The 20,138-nt window shown below is 53.7% G+C and overlaps 2 protein-coding genes across 2 annotated transcripts in view; both read left to right on the top strand.

Annotated features, from left to right (window-relative positions):
• The window catches only part of Map2k5 (mitogen-activated protein kinase kinase 5), a 186,867-nt gene extending 177,842 nt beyond the window's left edge, over positions 1 to 9,025 (top strand). Inside the window, exon 19 of the mRNA XM_055596747.1 lies at positions 8,610 to 9,025. Coding sequence (XP_055452722.1) covers positions 8,610 to 8,714 — 105 coding nt within the window. The 3' untranslated portion in view covers positions 8,715 to 9,025. The remainder of the gene's footprint in view (positions 1 to 8,609) is intronic.
• A 10,620-nt stretch (positions 9,026 to 19,645) lies between these two features.
• Skor1 (SKI family transcriptional corepressor 1) overlaps positions 19,646 to 20,138 on the top strand; it is a 7,075-nt gene continuing 6,582 nt past the window's right edge. Inside the window, exon 1 of the mRNA XM_055596733.1 lies at positions 19,646 to 19,747. Coding sequence (XP_055452708.1) covers positions 19,646 to 19,747 — 102 coding nt within the window. The remainder of the gene's footprint in view (positions 19,748 to 20,138) is intronic.

The raw sequence follows: 20,138 nt of genomic DNA, 5'->3' as shown, positions 1-20,138 counted from the left end.
CCTTCCCTCTCCCCCTCTCTCTCTTCCACCCTCTCTCTCTGTTTCTCGTGTATGCACGCACACATTCCGAAAATAAAAGTAAAGCCTTGAAGGACTAGATCAAAATCAAATGTTCAAATTTTAGTTTAATTTCCAGACTCATAGTCTGAGATGAAGGTCTTAAGTTATAGTGGCCATAATCTGCAAAACAGCTGTAGATCTGGAAGCAGGTGGCTCCACTAAATAGAAAATAAGCAATAAATAATGTGACATAAATCATGAGACACAATATGATCCTTTACTTTTAAGTTAGAAATGAGGGTGGGTGTCAGTTTGTTGTCAAAATGTTATTTTCTGAGGGCATCAAAAATAACCATGTGTTCAAGAGGGCTAAGAGGCAGCTGAGTGGGCAGAATGTCTGCCCAAAAATGCAGGAGCCCTGAGTTCATCCCCAGCATAAACAAGAGTGAGCACAGTGCGTTGTGTCTGTCATCCCAGCACAGTGGAAGTAGAAACAGGAGGAGCAGAAACTCAAGAACATCCTTGGCTATATAATAAGTACAGAGGCAAGCTAGGCTACCTGAGAGCATGTCAAAAATGAGAGGGAGAAGGAATGTGCCAGAGAAAAAGTTCCCAGGCTTAGCTCCAGCCCGTATGCACCCTTAGCACCTTCATGGGAAGCTTGGCTGAATCCAGCCGTCCTGGGAGAGCAAAGCAGTGCTTATAACTAAGTCACCGTCTACCGCCTTAGCAGTGAGAGAGCGGCCAGCTTACTCAGAACCGACCCAGTGTGCGTCACCTGTGCGTGGCCAGCCAGCACACCGCCTCACACTCGTCAGCCGCCCACAGACACAGCAGGCTTCTCTAGTTTAACTTCCTTCGGCGTTTTCTTGCATAGCACAGTCAATAGCAAGGTAGCTTGTATCAATAACAGAATAGCTAAGTACCATAAGTTCCTTGCGTCGTGGTTTATAAAATACTGCTCAAGGCTAACAGTGGATTCTGTAGATGATTTTTTTTATAATTTATTTATGTATATGAGAGCTTTAGCTGCATGTACACATGCATGACAGAACAGAGCATCAGATCCCATTATAAATGGCTGTGAGCCACCATGTGGTTGCTGGGAATTGAACTCAGGACCTCTGAAAGAGCAGCCAGTGCTCTTAACCACTGAGCTGTCTCTCCAGCCCTCTGTTGATGATTTTTATTTGCCACTGGGCCATAAACGATCTGAACTTTCAACCAGTTTTTTTTCTTTCTTTCTTTCTTTTTTAATTTTCGGTGGGCAATTTTTTGTAGTCTTCCATCGTCATTATTTTGTTTCTTAGGATTTCCTTTTTAATCTTTCATAATCTATTGGGCACTTAAGTCAAGTATTGTTTTAGCTGCATCACACAAACATATGTATGAAATACTTTCTTTTTTTCTTTTCTTTTTTTATATGAGGTATTTTCACTGTCAGTCAGCTTGTGGAGGGCTCTTGAGAAGTGCTTATATAATTAGGTAATGATATAATCATAGGGTTATAACTCAGGACCTTAAGCGTGCTGGAAAATGCCATACCACTGAGCTCCACCTCTGGCGCAGACTGAACACCATTTGGTTGGGGTAAACTTTTAACAAAACCTCCACCATTGGATTTACCAATAATGACTCAGGAGCCAGATGCTGGGGTGAAAGCCTGCTGGCTCAGAGCGGTAGAGAAGGCACCCAGCTGACCTTCCTCCTCAGCCGCTGTCCCAGAAGGAAAAAAGGCAGTTCTTTTCCACACCATCTCAAAAACCCCCAAACTGAATGTTCTTCCCCTCTGCTTCCTGCGTGTCTCTCTATCCATCCTCCTGACTTCCTCTACTCTTTGTGATTTTTCCCATGTTCACTTCCTGTCAGCTGGTTGCTTACGCCACCTCTGGACTGAGGGTTAACTTTATTTAATCCTGTTTTGAGTTAAAGGTGTGTGCTAGGGCTGAGCTACACCACAACTTAAAATAGGTCTTTCCAGTGAGCAACATAATTTTGGGATTCACAGTGTGATCAGATGACCTGCAACAAGGGCAGGCCGTGCTTGGTGTGGCTTGCTGTGGTTTGGTGTGGTTTGGTGGTGCTGAAGGATCTCGTACATTCTAGGCAAATGTTCTCCCACTGATCCCAACCCACACCATTCAATTTTAAGTACATGTTCCAAAATTCAGAAGTTTTGAGCACAGGTGTGATGTCATGGTGAGAAACCACACATGAACCCATGTGACAGGTCACATTCACAGAACATAGGCATGGCTGCCATGACTGCCTAGTGAATGGCCTGACCATTGGTTTAGAAGTCACATTCTAGCTGAGGGGTGGTGCTGCACACCTTTAATCTCAGCAGAGGCAGGCGGGTCTCTGAGTTCCAGGCCAGGCTAGTGTACACAGTGAGTTCCAGGACAGCCAGGACTACACAGAGAGACCCCATCTCAAAAAACAAAAAGAGAGCCTCGTGCTGCTGCACGACTGTGATCCCAGCACTCAAGGAGGCAGAGGCAGAGGCAGGCGGATCTCTGTGAGTTCAAGGCCAGCCTGGTCTACAAAGGGAATCCAGGACAGCCAAGGCTACACAGAGAAACTCTGTCTCAAAAAAAAAAGAAAAGAAAAAGAAAAAAAGAAAGAAAGAAAAAGAAAACCAAGAAAGTGACATTCTGATTCCAGTATCTAATTGATCGCCAAGCTGACCAAGGCTTGGAGAATCAGCAAGTGCAGCACCAGTTCTCAGTGTTTGTGTGTACCTGGGTTTGTCCATGTTCTAGCGTGTGCACGTGTGTGAGTGTGGGGGCCAGAGAACAACCCAGCTCCCCTCTCGGGAGCCGTCCTTGTGTTTTACAGCTGAGCCTCTCGCTAGCCTCAAGTACAGGATCTACCTGCTTGTCTCTGCCCTCTCCCCAGCCCCTCTCCATGTCAGGCCCCACCAGGCCTGTCGATTGTGCATTGTCACTGGGGTCACACTTCAGCCCTCATGCTTGTGAGGCAAGAGTGTTGCTGGCTGAGACGCCTTTGGCCTTCTTGGCCTGAGTTTTAGGAAGGAAGTTTTCAGCTACGTTATAGGAAGGAGGGGGAAGGGGAGACAGAAGAGTGTTTCTCACGCATATAAAAGGAAGCAGAGGAGGGTGTTGGGGTGTGGGAGTGGGTGTGCAGGGAGGGTGAGTGTGGAGGGGCAGGCGGGAGGGGGTGGGGTAGTAAGTGTGGAGGGGTGAGGGAATGGATGTCAGGGGAGGGGGAGGGGGTTTGGATATGTGCTTGTATGATGATGCTTCTTTAATCTAAGGCTGGTGTTTGCCAGGTAAATACTCTTCAATGGGCTCTAACCCCAGCCCTCTTTCTTCTTTTCACTTTGAGGTGACCAGGCTGACCATGAACTCACTCTGAACCCAGACAAGCTCTGAACTTTCAGTTCTTTCTGCCTCCGCCTCTCAAATAGCTGGGGTTGTAGGCCTGAGCTGTCAGACTTGGTCCTGACATAGGCAGCTCACGACTACCTGTAACTGCACCTCCAGGGGTTCAGCGCACCCTTCTGGACGCTGTCCTGAGAGGCACCTGCATTCATGTGCACATATCCACACACACAGACACACGCACATGCACACAATTAAAATTACATTAATTCTAAAATATTTAAAGGAATAGCAGCAAATTTTTATTTCAAGACTTAGCCACTGACAGCATGTACCAAGGGTTTACATGAAGTGAGTGTGGTGAACAGACATGCTCCACACAGCTCTGGAGCCGAAGCTTTCAGACAGCCAACACAACCTTGGCCACTCCCCGCCTCACTGTCACCTAGTTGGCCATGTGCCTAGACTCTCTGGTGACATGATTTTATAGTCAGGTACAGTCGGAGTGGGACAGAAACCACAGCCCTGTGTGTTCAGATAGCCAGCGCGCCACACAGCTGGCCCGCATCTGAAGTAACAGGTGCACGGGTTACACATGTTGACTGACTTTGCCCCTCACAAGATGTTCATTGTGGTACTTTGAATTGGACATAGCTGAGAACATGTCGTTTTTATTAGTGGAGTCTTTAAAATACATATGAAAGTATCCCTAAACAGGATCAGGATGGGACACGGGCAGAAGCTCAGTGTGCCTCACTTCTTGCGGTGTCATAGTTCTAAGCTCATGTGACCCCTAATAGCCCTGCCTCAGAGCTGAGAGGGGAGGCAGGATCTTTCAGGAAGATGGCTATAGCTCCCCAACCAGCAGCACCAGCCCTCTTCAGATCATCTTTACAGGATGGCCTGTCCGGCACTCTTGTCCAGCAGCTTGTTGGACTCTGCTAATTTGGCGTCTAGGAGGCCTAGGCCAGCCTTGCCTTGTACAGCCTTCTGTCATCTGGGAAGGGGCTCACCCTGCAGGTGAGATCTGGCTCTACCTGAGCACAGGCCTCAGAGCGGCATAGCCACCAGCCAGCTTTGTTGGGATACTTTGACTAGTGCTGCCTTGCCCTCACTGGAGTTAGGACCTGTGCCTGTGGCAGGGACACCTGTAGCAGAGTACCGCAGGAAGGACAGCAAGAAGGTGTCTTGGGAAAGGCAAGACAGAGGCGCTCCATGGAAGGAGTGCCAGGGTAGCCAGTTTGTGATGGTCCCGCCCTGACCCCCTGTTCTGGGTGCCGGAGAAGCTGACACCAGCAGGCAGATGATAACTCCTCCTGCCCTGGGGTCAGCTTTTCCTGCAGGCAGGTGCCATGCCTTCCACCCCACCGCACACTGAATAGAAACCCAATCCCGGGGTTGGGCTCTGAAGACAGTGGAAGGAAAGGTTCAGCTTTGTGGCCTTAGACGGGAGCCTTGTGTCCTCATTTGTAACATGGGAATGACGTTAATCCACAGTGGAGCTGCTGAATAAGTAGTAAATGATTGGCAGCGCCTGGCACACACAAATCTTAATGAGGGTGCTATAATTACACTTCACCCACACTGAGGTCAGCGAGTCAGTGCCTGCAATGTGCAATACTCGTTAAACAAAATGGGTAAAACTGACCGTGCCCCACCTCAGGGAGCACCAACCAACAGACAGGCAGCACGGAGAAAGTGCGCCCTGCTCATAAACCACCCTTGCTCTGTGCTTGCCTTGCTCCAGTGTCTGAAGCCTTGGCAATAGAAGAGTTCAAGTTGGCTGTGTGCAGCTGCAGAGCAGCCAGTGCCTGTACAGTGAGGGCTTGGTGGGTAGGGATGGCCACACAGATTGCACACACACACATTGCTCTCCTGTGCCACAAGCACTCCTTGGACTCCGGTGGAATCCCACCAAGCCTGCAGCCCAGGTACAAGTTCAATTCAAATGTGTGGTGTTCCTTAGCAATATTACACAGAAAGAAGTGGGCACCCCAAAGGGCAAACTCTTCTTTGGCAGGAAACTCGGAGCCCAGCTAATGGCAGATGGGGAGCTATGGCTGAGTGCTAAACCAGGAGAGCAGCTGCTGGGTCTCAAGTAGCACTTACTCATCATGGCAGGCTTGGAGCCCCAGTCCTGCCACACAGCAGCCACTTCTGTGCCTTTCAAAGAAGGCTCAGCCTGGCTTTTTCTGCAAGAAAGCAACTTATTGCAGTAGGCTGAGTGAGCAAGAAGCTGTGCCGTCAGCTAAGACCAGAACACCAAAGACCAGGAGTGGGGACCAAGGAGGCCATGTCAGATGACACAACTCCTCCTCCTTTCCTCCCCCTCCTCCCTCTCCTCCTCTTCCTCTTTGAAGGTTGTCTTGTACCAAATGATGCTAGCTCTCTGGTTGTTGGCTCGCCTTGCTCACTCCACCGCTGCACTTTCGGGCATATCCTATCCCTTAGCCCCCTCTCTGGCCTTCATTACATCTTTATCCTCTATGACAAAGCATGTATTGCAGACTTAAGCGCCGCCACTTTGGTGGTTGCGTTTGGCCCTGTGAGAGAAGAGGAAAGAAGAGCTCCCACTGCCTGGTGCGGAAGGCAGCAAGAAGCTACATAGCTTCTGCCAAGCTCTGTGGACAGGGCTGCTGGCATGCTTTGAGCATGTCTCTCTCCTGCAGATTACCCCTTATCTGCTGCTCAGACACCGGCCTGAAAGCAGTCAGCAGCAACTGGGGACAAAACTTATTGTCAAAGTCTCTTTCTTGTGAGGTAATATAAGCACCAAGGGGAGGGTATGCCTCATCAGTGGTACATAGGAGATGGAAGTCAGCCCTCAGGCAAGGGTCAGGGAAGGGCAGGTGCATCCACAGAACCAGAAGGCCAGCAACCTGGTGGTCCCTGTACTTCCCAACTACCACAGGGTCCCAGGCAGTGCTGCCCACTGCGCGGCCATCGGCCCTTCCTAGACTGAGGAAGGATGCCTCCACTCCCCTGCTAGTTCCACTCTGCCTGTTCTCAGACAGATGATAACCGTGATGGAGCATATGGCCTCAAAGTCACCAGGCATTCTGGGAAAGTGACACTGTGTTACCCTGGGCTTGGGGGGAGGGGCCCACGCTCCTGAGCACAGCTTCTGTCTTTGTTCTTCAGAAGGGCGCAAGGTCGCCTCTTCCCAAGTCCAGAAAAGAGCATGCACGGGAATTCTGAAGAGTGCTCTCTATCTAGGCAGCCATCGTTAAAGCAGGCAGAGGCTGAGCAGGAAAACATACTGAAGCCAAAATGGAGTCCTTCTTGTCTCAGCCCCACCCAGGCCTGTGCCACCCTCAGACACCATCACTCCCCACCCAGCCTGCCTTCAATACCCCTTTCTTAGGGTCCTGAACTCATACCTGGACCCCCCCCAGAGTTCTATGAGAAATAATAGGATACCATCCAAGCTTTAGGCATGGGCCTGGGCATTCAACTGGCACCAGCTCTCAGAGAGTTTTCTTACCATAATCAGCCAGGCAGGAAAGGCTTGGGTACTGCTTTCTTCCTCCTCATGCCCAAGCTCCAGCTGATCCTGGTAGGTGCTGGGGTCAGGACCCAGTAGACCCTCCCAGCCATGGGGGATGTGATGAAGTTGTTGCTGGACACAGGGGTCCTTAGAGCCCAGTGCCAGGGCCTGGCTGTTTGCCAGGGCCACAGGCCACAGCCAGGTATACTGGAAAAGTACTCAAAGCCTGTGAGCCAGCAGGGACAGAGAGCAAGAGCGAGGCTCTGCCAACTAGTGAGGAGCAGGAAAGAAGGCAGCTGGGGGGTGCAGGAGCTTAGGGGTGAACATCAAGGATCCTTCTTCTCCCCATCCTTCCCATTCACTGTAACTCCCCAGGGCCTGGTTTTCATGGGGGCTACAAAGTTTCTACTGAAAGCCTTTGGTCAAATAAGCTACTTAGTGAATGGAATAATGCTTTCCAGTCTCATTCCCTGTTGTGGCTCTGACAGTCCTGTGGCTTGTCCTTGATTGCTCCTGGCCTTCCTTGGAACACCCCACCCCACCCCAGACACCCTGAGATTGGGAGTGTTGTGCTTAAGATAACCTGGCCTATCTGGAGCCGGGGATGGACCATGTGGAAACACTGGCCCCTCTTAAGTCGGCCTGGCCCTCTGCCCTGAACCCCTCAGCTCTCCTCTTGCTAGCCACCTCCTCCTGGAGCCTGGTGTCTGTCCTTCATTTGCAGACTGTGGCTCACTTACAGGGGAGCAGGAGACAAAGGAAGGAACTAACAGGGATTGACGACACCTCTGACAAGATGATCCTTTGCTCTCTGGGCAGCAACTGGACCGGAAAGCTGGCCACCCTGGGGCCAGGCCTGAGCTTAGTAACTATGGCTTGAAGCTCAGCTGAGAGAGGACCAAGCAGAGCATGAAGCTAAGGCAAGCTACACCTTCAAAAAGCTTCCTAGAGAAGGTCGCAGACACTTCCCTGGCCAGTGCCAGGCTAAAGCAGGTCACAGCCAACCTCAGACCTCAGCCATCTAGGCTGGGAAATGGACATGATCCTGCCCTTCTTTTCAGAACAAGCTTATGTGTGAGTGTGTGCCTGTGTGTATGTGCATGTGTAGATCAGAGGACAACCTTGCAGAGTCAGTTCTCTCTAACACCGTGTGGGCCGCAGAGATCAAATACAGGTCTCCAGGCCCTGTTGAAACATCTCAAAGACCCTAGCCTTCCCTCTTACCATATAGGGTCCCTGAAAAAAAAAAAAGTTGAATCCAGACTAGAAAACACCTTGGAATGCATACTGACATGCCTAGCTGTCTTTTTGTTTAACCTGCTTGTCTGTCTCTTGGTTTTTTGGTGGGGAGGGGGGTTGTTTGGTTGGTTTGCGTTTTTGAAACACAGTTTCTTTGTATGCTTGGCTGTCCTGGAACTCACTCTGTAGACCAGACTGCCAGGCTGGCCTCCAGCTCACAGAGATCTGCCTGCCTCTGCCTCCGGAGTGCTAGAATCACAGGCGTCTGCCACCATCACCAGGCATCTGTCTGTCTTTTCCTAACAAAGCCCGAAGTAGCTCTGGTAGCCTATGGATGTTTTTGAAGTTCTGATTCTCCTCCCTCGGCCTCTTAAGTTCCAGGATCACGGCCACACGCCAGCACGCCTGGCTTATCTGGTTCTGGGGGTGAAACCCAGAGCTTTGCATGAGCTAGGCAAGTGCTCTGCCCGCCGAGCACTTCCCTCTGCCCCAGGCACCTAGCCTGGGGTCTGCAGTCCCACCTGCTGCTCTTCCCACAGGGGCATCCGTTCATCGTGCAGTTCAATGATGGGAACGCCACCGTGGTGTCCATGTGGGTATGCAGAGCGCTAGAGGAGAGGCGGAGCCACCAGGGTCCCCCATGAGACTGGACACTGACCATGCGGACCAGTCACCAACGACACGCCGTGACCCCTCTCCGTCTGCTGCCTGTGAAGAGCTGAGCTGGGCCCAGGCTCCTGTTTCCACTTCCAACCCTATGTAGAGCTCTCAAGAGAGGCAGCCTCTGCCGAGCCCCTCACCCTGGGGGGGAGGTGGTGCAGAGAGTGTAGGGGAGCATGATGGGGTTATAAGAATGGAAACTCCTCTGGCCCCATCCCCTTCTATTTCCTCCTGTTCGTTGTGAGGGTCAGGCCCTGTCAGCAGCACTGATGGGAATAAAAGTATTACTGCTTTGGATCGTGTTTGTTTGATGCGTCTGCTGTACGCATCCCCACTCAACAGGGATGCCTGCAAGGTCCTGTGCATTTCCTGGAGCTCGGCGTTGAGGCCGTGCCCCCGCTCAGTTGTCACCTGAGGCATACAGGTGCCTGCACCAGGCTCCAGGGCAAGGTGGAGTGAGGCCGGTCCAGACCCCAAAGCTCAGGTCGTAGTGTCGTAGTGTCGTCCTCTCCTGGACTGGAGCTGGCTGCAGCCCAGCCCCAAACCAGCACTAACCCTTGCTGTGGCCTGGGGCGGCTGAGGAGGAAGCAGGAGGCCAAGGGTGACTTGCAGGAATTCAGAGGCCCTCAACCCCCACCCCCACCCCGCACACCACTCCCAGCTCCTCTCTCGCCCTGTGACCCTGCCCAGCACTCCTCTCTTGACCCAGGCTACTGATGGCCACTTGAAGTAGTCTGGGCAAGCTGGCCAGCTAGTCCGGCCTAATTGGTAGACTCCAGGCTCATCCGGAGAGCCTACCTCGGTAAATAAATAAAGTGAAGTGGCGTCAGAGAAGACAACTTGTGACCACACACATGATGCATGCCTGCATGCACAGTTGCCCACATACGTGTGAATGGGCATGAATGTGGGTAATACTCAGGGAGAGTGGGGGGAGACAGGCCACAGATCTACCAACACCTTCGCAACGCTGGGTGATGATTGCCCACTTCAGTTCCTGCTGCTTCCAGTTCTGTTTCTGCTGCAGCCACCCCAGGCCAAAGCAAAAGCCCCCACGAGTTCCCCATCCCCTCCTTCATAGGGAGGTGGAGCTCAGAGGCCGCTGCCTGTTCAGAGACTACATCAGAAGACCCCTGTGGAAAGGGGGCCATGTGGTTAGAGATCAGTACAGTGAAGAGGGCCAAAAAACTTCACTTTAAGATTCTGCCCATCTCCATTCTTTTGATAAAGGAGATGGAAGTTGGAGAGTCGTGGAAGGATTGGAACCTCAAATTCACCTGCAATGGGATGTTAAACGAGCTGGGGCTGGCTGTCTGCTTGGGCTCTCGTGTTACCAGCAGTATGACGGCAACCCCAGCTGACCTTTGTCCAGCATGCCGGGCACTGTCACCACTGTCTGCACAACCCATTTCATCTTGCAGATCTTCACTCAAATGGCCTCTCAGAAGACCTACCACCCACGCCACTGGAACGCGCAGCCTCCCATTCTGGCTCCAGGGCCTCCCAGGCAAGACATCCTGCCTTGGTCAATAAAGTGGACAGAGGTCAAGGATGATGCCCGGCATCAACTTTTGTCCTCCACAGGCACGTGCTTCCAGGACCCAGGGTCCCCTAGCCTGTACCAGTTCCCGCCCTCTCTTCTGTAACCGACAAAGCCATTCTCTATTTACACCTTCCCATCCTCCCTTAGAATGGAAGCTTCACCCCCTGCAGGCTCGGGCCTGCTTTTCACAGACCTAGAAAAAGCCATGGCTGGGGGGGGGGGGGGAGCTCATGACAAACATTTGTTGGCCAAATGGCCACCATGGTGGGACCATCATTCATAACCTATGCTCTGTCCAGTGCCCCGTGGAAGGGACTTCTGTGTGAAGTTTCATTGTCCTTCCAGGGAGAGGCTGTGTGGTGACAAGGCCAGCCTGCAGCTGGCCCAGACCTCAGCAGTGTTTATCTCAGTCATAGAAATTCTCAGACTTCTCAGAAGGACCGTGTCCCCTAGACCAGTACTCAGGGCAAGATCTGTAAGCAGTGCATGGGGTAGGCCTTCCTGACGAGAGGGTCTGGAGGAAGGGGACCTGACCCTGACCACCCCAAAACCTGAACTAGCCACAACCAGGCCTAAGGCTCTGCCTCCTTCTTTGAAGATGCATCAACCATGATTTGTCCCCAGAGTCCAGCTCGGCAGAGGTGAGTGGGAGGGTCTGTTACTGGTCTTGTAGGGGTGGGGGTAAGAGGGGTTTGTATCGTCTGGTGGCCTCCAAATCACTATGCAGGTAAAGATGACCTTCAACCTCCAGCACTCCTGTCTGCACACTGGGAATCCATCCAGAATGTGGAGAATTACAGGACGGACTACCACACCCACCATTCCATAGTGCTGGGAATCGAACCCAGGGCCGCAGGCCTGCCAGGCAGGCAAACACTCTGCAAAAAGAGCTATATCCTCGTCTTCCAACTCAGAAAGGGAGTGGGGAAGGAGAGCTGTCATCCTAAACCAGCTTGTGCGCATCTTTATTGTCAACCTGCTCACTTTCCTCCACGACCCCCGAGATAGAGGTGGTGCTGTTCTGCCCGTTCACAGATGGAGACGCAGAATCACGGAGGCACAACAACTTGCCCAGGGTCGTTCAAGTAAGAGAAGATTACTGCTTAGCACCAGAGCCCCCTCTTAGCTTATGTTCCAAGCACAGCTCCAGCGCTGCACCCCACACTCCAGCACAAAGGCCCCCAAACTCTGACATGCAAACACAGTGTACTTTGCCTTCCGTGGCACTGCTTTGGGCAAAGCCTCTGAGCCATACCTGGAGGCCAGCCCCAGACAGATGTCCTGGACTTCAGTTTCCCTTACTGTGGCTGTGAAGTAACTGGGCTCTGGAGTCTTGGCCAGCCTCTCAGGCCTCCTGAACAGCTTCTTGTGGCTTGAACCATGGTCTCCTGTGAGCATCCCCATAGGAATAACAAGCACCCGCCTGCATGCACACATACCTGTGTTACACTTCCACATGCATGCATGCCTGCACGAACCAGTCTACACGCACACATACACGCACGAACCAGTCTACACACACACATGCAGTTCTATTCATGGTTTATGGTTCTCAGGGCTCTGAACCCCAGAGTCCATGGTCCTATGCTTTGGTGCAATCCCAATCATAACAAGTCGGAGTGAGGGAAAAGGTCAGAGAAGGAGGCTATGGGGAGGGAGAGCAGAGACTCTGTCCCAAGGTTCAAAGAACAGGTGCAGGAGCAGTGTAAGCTCACAGCAGCGCATGCAGGGTCCTGATTTCATTCTTGGGATCAAGAGGGCCCCTGAGACTGGTCCTGGACCAAGTCCACATTGAGGGCATCAGAGGTTTTCATTTCATGCAGCTGTAAAGTTTCATCTAAAGGGGGAGGGCTCTACCAAGGGAGACAGAGGCCAGGGTCAGGGCCAGGCACTGTGGCAAGATAAAGAGCCCTAAGAAGGCAGCAGGGAGGGCTGACCAGTAGAAACGGCCAGCATCTTAGGACGCAGGCCCTAAGTCTGGTCCCTGTGGATGGGGCCAGGCTGCTAGTTGTGTGATATAGGAGGAGGCCAGCGTGCTTCCATGGCAATACCGGGTTGCAGTGGCACTGGCTTGATCAGCCTCTTCCTTGACAATTATTACATCTTTGTTATACTAGAGAAGCCTGTAAACTGGCAGGCTGGAAGGAGAAGGTGGGAACTGGCAGGGGTGAGGCCATCTGGGGAGACCAGGTGAGGTCCCACAGAAGGCCTGGACTATCACGGGCCACAGAGGGCACCGATAATGTGGGACAGGGAAACCAGCAGAGCCAAGTCTCATAATGACAAATTTTCTGCTGAACAACCACAAATATTCGCTGTGACTTTGGACACAGTCTGGGAAAGACTTTGTTTCCTCCCTTGGCGGGATCATTTGTCTTGTTTTGAAGCCCCAAGATTGCAAGCGGGAACTTACAGACCAAAGTTTGTCTTAATTGCCGTGGTGTCACCGCCTCTCTGGCAGATAACAACACAATGAACGAGTCGATGGGGCTGAGCCCTCCAGGTCCTTCTTCTAAAGTGAGACAAATGTCCCTGCTTTGAGCCCAACAGTCCATCGGCAGCTCTGTCATTTATCTATCTCCCTAACAGCTTGCATTAACTTGCAGGGGATAAAAAGTCTCTCCTGCCCGCAGACTTAGTTAAGGCAGCCAGCCTCACTGTGCTACTCGGCCCTCCTAGGAATTCATTCTACCTTTCCCCCGCTTCGGGGGCATGGGGGCCAGCAACAGCAATGGCCCACACATGGGAAAGAGAGACAGGTGGCAGGTGAAAATGGCCTGAGAAAGGGGCCAGGGAGCCATATAAACCACAGGACCTGAGCTAGGACCCCAGCACCCATGCAGAAGCCATGTACGGCTGCCACCCCAGCACCACAGAGACAGACAGACACAGGATCGGTACAGCCTGCTGGGGAACGGCAGATCCTGGGCTCAGGGAGAAATCTTTCTCGAGGGAACAAGGACAGCCAGTATCCTCCTGTCTCCACATACATGCACAGAACTTGTCACCTGCCCACACAGACGCACACAAGCATCACCAACATATGCACAATACACACAAAGAAAGGTTCTGAGGGAGGAGAAATCCCATCAGTCTTGTATTGTGGACAGAGTATGAAACCACCTTCCCCCTGGTCTGATTTGGTCCTTCTGGCTCCCTTGAGAGCCTGGGACAGCACCCCCACCTCCACATTTCCACCTCAAGACAGACGCTGTGCTTCCTGGCCGTGGCAAGCCCTTGCCTTGAGCTGCTCTGTCAGCCTGGGACAGTTTCCCTGTCTTCGTCCTCCAGTCCCTGCCACAGTGCAGTCCCTCTGGGGAGGCCTTGGCACCCACCGTCCTGTCTTACCCACAGGTAGAGGAGCCCTGTCCTGCTTCTCCCCACTAGCCATGAAGTTTTGTGCTTAGCTGCTTCCAAACCGGCCTGGAAGAGTGTCAGACTGGAGAAACTGAGGTTAGCTGCCGGTGGGCGATGTGGCTCGAGACTACATCTGTCCCTTCCCTACAGCCTCCCCAGAGATAGCGCGTGTGGGACCCTGGCGTGGCCAGCTGAGGCTGCTGCTCTGCCTAGCCACTAGCCTGCAGAGGCGCAGGCTGAGGACATGCTAGCTTGTTGTCGTCATATAGTGAGAATGGCTGCCACCGCAGCCACAGGCGAAGGACCTGTGTGCAGACAGCCAGGGAAGGCAACGGAGCTCAGAGGGAACAGTGCTTGCTGCCCGGCCCAACAACCCAGCTCAGTTCTCCAGAATCCAGAAGGCGGAGGGGGAGATGGACCCATAAGAAGCTGTCCTCTGAGCTCCACAACAGCACACTATATAGTTAGTGTCCACACACACACACACACACACACACACACACACACACACACTCACACACCTCTAAATGAATAGATGTAAAAGGCCTACAATATCGCCAAGAAGGCAGAGTTCCTCCACGGAGAGATCGCTCTGCTCTACCTACGGAAGCCCGGGTCAGAAACACTAGCATGATTACTTCAGCGGAGACCCCAGGACGCTGGACACTGGAATGCCCGGTTGGATGATGCTTTGCTATGTATTGGCTATTTGTTGTTTGTTCTTTTGCTTGCTACGTACTTAATAAACTCACTAATTCAAAATCAAAACTATGGCTATCATAGATCATTCTCCAGGCAGAACAGACCCTGTTTAAAACTATAGAGAATTTTTCGGAGTTTCTTAAAAGGAAAAACCACAGAGTAACAAGACCCAGAAATTCCACACCTAGATATATGCTCAAGAGAAATTAAGACATGAGCTACACACAAACTTGCACACTAATGTCAGTAGTGTGCAAGGCCCAAAATAAAAACAATCCAAATGATCACCAAAGTAAACAAAGTGTGGAGTCCATACAGCAGGCCATTGTTTAATAATATGGGCAACTGATGAGTTATCCATGAGTAAGCATGCTTGCCAGCAGCTCTGACGATCTGCGTTCAATCCCGAGCTCATGATGGAAGGAGAAATCCATCTCCCACAAGTTATCCTCTGACTTCCACATGTACACCACGGTGGACAAATATTTATGTTCACATACATATATACATACATGCATGCACGCGTGCATACATACATACAGTTAAAAATTATAAAGGAATAGAATTCTGATAATACTGTAACGTAGATAAACTTGAAACCCCACACTGTCTCATTGAATCTATCTGCATGAAATATCCACCATAAACACATCCACAGAGACAGACGTCAAGACGGTCTGGGACTGAACGGCGACAGCTGAAAGGCACGGGACTTCTCTTTGGAGGGATAGAAATACCCTAACCTGAATGGTAGTGATGGCTGTGCGACACTGACTGGCTGAGCAGACACGAACTGTCTGCTCTAAACATATGCATGTGAATGGCATAGTAACTTTGCTTCCCTGGGGTCGGTGAGCCCGTGTTGAGCTGAAGGCCAGACCTTCTTCCAACTCATGTGGCATCTGGCAGTCTGCCCAGCATCTTTTGGGCTGGGCATAGAGTCCCTTGACCTGTTTCCGATAGGCAGACTGGACTCCAATATCCAGCATCCCTCCCAAAGTGAGTCTCAGAGAAGGGAGGGCGCAAATGTGCTGAGAAACCACTTTTGAGGTATGCTTATATGTTGTGGGGATTAGGGAAGGACCCTAAAATTTAAGAAGCACTCTAGGCCCCCTCGGGAGGCCACATACCTGGCCATGTCTCACACTCCCAGTGACCGATCCCTGTGAGACTCTAGATGAGTACTCCACAGACTCGGAGCCGAGCAGTGTCTTGCACCATGGCCAAGGCAGCTTGTGAAAGGAAGCATTAATTGGGTGCTTGCTTACAGCTTCCACGGGTCCAGGACCATCGAGGCAGGGATACGGCAGCAGGCAGGTGCTGGAGATGGAGCTGAGAGCTCTGACCCACAAGCAGCAGACAAAAAGAGAGGGAGGCTGGCCTGGCAGCCTGAAACCTCAAAGCCCACCCCTGGGGAACACCTCCTCCAGTAAGGCAACATATCTCCTAATTCTTCCCAGTTTCACCAACTGGGACTCAGCATTCTATCTGAGCCTCTGAGGGCCATTCTCCTTCAAACCACCACAGACAGTAACACACCAGCCCTGTTGGCCTGGCCTTGAGGGAGTGGCCTAGAATTTATCATGTACTTTAGGCTGGCCTCAGATCCTGGCCTCAGCCTCTCAGGTGCTGGAATGACAGGCATCAGCTACCACCCCCAGCCAGAGCAGGTCTGGCTGGCTCCAGAGCCTGTTCTTCAGGCAGCTTCCTCAGGGGATAAATTGAGGAGCCCCCGGAAGGGCATTCCTTGCAACCACTGGACGCTCTGCAAGCCTTTGCTGTGGATGTCTTGCTCCAGAGGCCTTGCCTGAGTCCTTGTGGAAGATGGGGATCCCAAGACTCCTAAACAGCATTGAGGGGACAGAACTGCAGTGTCACATTGGCCAGTAGGACCCCCAGAGCCCTCCCCATCAAATGTTGTTTCCTCATTGGTTCGTTTGTTCATTCATTCATTCATTCATTCATTCATTCATCAAACATGTTGGGTGCCTACTATGTCCCAGGCCCTGTTGCACAGACCTGGGTTACAACAGGAATGTTGCACTCCAGCGTGAGAGACAGAAAACACAGACAAGTGTTCAAGAAACTTTAACCCACTCCTGGGCCAAGGACGAAAATAGAGCAGGGAGCAGCAGCAGCAGCCAGGTCTGGGGCCCCTGCCAGCCAGAGGGAAGCACGCTGAGTCAGTCCCAGGGAGGGAGAGGTTAAAGCAGCCCGCTTTCTGGGCGGAACCCTCTGAGCTTTGCTAACTTTGCCTGGTGTGTTTCTTCACATTGGAGTGAACGTCTAAGCACAGAGAATGCAGTCTCCCAGCTCGGACCTCCAGAGGATTCTCGGGGGAAGCTGGCGCCACCTGGGTAGGAGCTCCTCTCCCAGGGCGCCAGCTGGACAGTGGCCTGGAACCCAATGAGGAAAGGGAGAGCCCCCTGGGGAAAGCTCAGGCCAGCCGGCTACAGAGGCCTCCCAGCTTGCTGTCTGCCGAGCAAAGGAGGCTCCATCGCTCTCTCCTTTGTCCCACTAGGGTAAGTTGCAGCTCTAAGTGCAGAAGAAACTTTGGGACCCAAATCCTCCAGGCCGGGTTCCCAGGCCTCCTGGCTCTGCCCCTCCCTCCCCTCCATGTACTTGTAACCGATCACCCCTCCCGCAGCCCTGAGCTCCACAAGAAAGCTGCCCGCAGAGGATGGTCCGGGAAGAGTCCTGCTCAGTCAGCGCCCGCCAGACAGGTGTGCGTAGTCCCTCCTGTGAAGCTCGGCGGAATAATCGAACCTGCACCCGTCTGTCTCCTCCGTGTTCCTCAGCAGGCTCCTGCCCTCACCCCTGTTCCCAATGAACAAGGAACGCATGAGAGCCTGGAGCCTGAGAAGAGAAGGGAGCTGTCCTGCGGCCTCAGTGACACCAAGGAGAAGGCGGCCGCTCGGCACCTCGCTGGCTTCCTCCTTAGCCCAGACTCTTGTCTCTGGGCAGGCCCCGCCCAGCCGCCTTCCCTCTCTGGGGCCAAGGCATCGGAAGCTAGGTAGGCTGTATCTGGCCATTGGACTAATATCCAGATATTAAGTAAACAATAAATTAGCAAAACTACAAGAAAATTCTACAGCCCTTTGCATTTGGCAATCATTGAGTGTTAATTAGAAATTCATTACAATTAAAACACTGCCTAAACAGGGCCTGCACGCCTTAATTACATCTGATTTTTAATTCAGAATACGTGTTTACACAGAAAGCGCTACGTACCCCATGATTATCCCCAATCCTCTTTATACTGTACTAATTATGTAAATTAAACCTAATTAACTGACGAAAACTGCCGTTAATTCAACTGGTAAAAGATATGTGCTTGAGAAGGAGGCGCGTCAGCCCAGCCCGGCCCAAGCCAGAATCGGAACGGGCACTCGAGGCCGGCGGCGCGGACCACACCAGGAAAGAGGGGGCAGCGGGGGCTGCTGAGGGATGCAGAGACAAGGCCAGGAGCGGCTAGAGGAGACAAAACCCTGATAATGAGGGCTGGAGAGAGAGGCCAAGGGCAACAACTCCCCCAGACTGGGCGGGGCTGCAGCCCCCAGAGCGACCACTGAGAAAAAGGGGTGTCACGCACTGCATCAAAACTCAGGTTCCTGTCCCAGCTCTGCCTTCCCATCAGCCCCTGAGCGAACTTGCGAAGACCCGGGCTTAGCAGGCATCTCTCCTCAGCACCCAGGTTGAGACCCACCATTCCTTCCCACCTCCTCACCGAACCCCTCTGCAGAGGGCCAGGCAGGGCCTAGCTCTGCGCGTCCTCCTGAATGAGGACGCGGTGTGCGGCTCCCGGCGCCTGCTGTCCCCTTCCTGTGAAGTGGGAATAACTGCGCGAACTGAGGCTGCTGGGAGAACGGGCTGGCAGTCTTTAGATGTGGCTGGCTGGAGTGTTCCTGTGGGACCCAGCCCGAGCTCCGACCCCCAGACAAGCTCCCTAGAAGCCAGCCCCGGCAGCGGCGACCCCCCAGATTCTCCGCGGACTGAGAGCTTAGCTGCAGCTGCCGGGGCAGGCTGGGCTGGGAGCTGTCCCCAGCTTGGTGCTGAACGGGGAGCCGAGGAGACGTCGCTCCTCGGCGGGGCTGCAGCCCAGGGCAGGACCTTCTGTGTGAGAGGTCTCCAGGCGCTCTGCGTCCGGGACCGACCGCAGGCCGCGCCCAGTAAACAGGCAGTGCAGTAAACGGGCAGGCCCCTCCGAGGGGACCTTCCGTCCTCTCCACCATCCTGGGGCGCGGGGCCATCGTTGTCACCACCACACTGAATTCCGGGGTTGCCTTTAAAGAATCATTAGGGTTCTAGGAACAATTACCGAGTGGGATTGTAATTCTGGGGTGGGGGAGCCTGGGCCGAGGGAGGGGAGATGAGCAGGGGTAGGCGAGCTGGGACAGAGGAAAACGGGCTGAAAGAGCGGGAGGATGAGCGCGCAGAGTTGGAGTGGGACAGCCGGAGTGGAAGGGCGCAAACAGAGGGCCTGAGGAGGCTCCAGGCTGAAGAGAGTGGGAGGCGGGGGAGAGAGGGTGACAGACAGACAGAGAGCAGAGACTGAAGTAAGGCAAAGCTAGGCACAGCCAGCGCCCTGCCTGGAGAAAGGAGCCTCAGGCTTGCTGGGGATGGCTCCAGGGCGGCCCCGCCGGGTACCTGCTCGGGAGGCCCGAGCCAGACAGCTCTGCTCCGGGGCCCTGTCTCAGCCAGAGAGAGGAGAGCCGGAGAGGGGCGTGGGAAGAGCGCAGAGCGGGGACTCGACCCGCGGAAGCTGGGGCTCAGGCGAGCCGAGGGCCCAGGACCCAGGGCCGGGAGGGGGGCGGCCCGGGCGACGGAAGATTTATGGCGCCGCTCAGGTTCCAAGGACAGGCTGCGCGGCCGCTGCGCCCCTGCCCCGCGGCCCTCCGCGCCCCGGGCCAGCGCTGCCATTATTAACTTCTGTTTGATTAGGGTAATTGTTCAAACTTGGGTTAGACAGTATGATTAATTACAGTTTAATTAACGTGTCCATTAAGGACACTTAATGCCACGGGGGCAGGAAGAGGAGGTGGAATGGCCGTGGGGGCGCCCGAAAACAGGCGAGGGGTGTTCTACTAGTAACTCATAGGTTAGGATGAAAGGAGACCCGATGGGAGAGAGAGGGAGAGAGAGAGGAGGGGGGGGAAGGACAGAGACAGACACAGGGAGGAGAAATGGAGTGATTTGGGGTATGGGGTACCAAGCGGGGTGTCCGCGGCTGCCAAACCCTGGGCCCCTCGTCACGAGAAAACAGCAGTGTCGACCACGCAGTTACCACGCTTCCTCCGATTAGACCTGTTAGAGATGACGGGGAACACGGGGGTTGGGGCACGAACCCAGGTCCCCAGTGCCCAGCGGCTGCACTGCCCTTGCCAGGCTGCCCTCTCCGCAGAGCTCCGGACCCTGGCCCGGCTGTGAGCGGGTAGCTCTTAGTGGGACCCCCCACTCCCCTGTCTTCTGAGCCCACCCTGCCCGGCCTGCCCCTGCCCCCGCCTGGCCTGCCCTGCTCCTGCCCCTGCCCGGCCTGCCCCTGCTCCTGCCTGCCCCTGCCCCTGCTCCTGCCCCCGCCCGGCCTGCCCCTGCTCCTGCCCCCGCCCGGCCTGCCCAGCCCCTGCTTCTGCCCCCGCCCGGCCTGCCCCTGATCCTGCCCCTGCCCCTGCTGCCCGGTGGCAGCGGCGGGCCTTGGACCCTCAGCACTCGTGTCTAGGGGGCAAACTTTCGGGGCCCCCGGCCCTTGCTCGCGCTCGGCCTCCCCGCCGGCGGGGCCGCAGCTGGGCGGCCGCTTACCTGGGGCGCC

Source organism: Psammomys obesus, unplaced genomic scaffold, assembly GCF_907164565.1.
Source record: "Psammomys obesus unplaced genomic scaffold, mPsaObe1.curated_primary_1811, whole genome shotgun sequence".
NCBI lineage: Eukaryota > Metazoa > Chordata > Mammalia > Rodentia > Muridae > Psammomys > Psammomys obesus.
The sequence above is the reverse complement of the archived record's forward strand: the minus strand, read 5'-3'. Positions and strand labels throughout refer to the sequence as shown.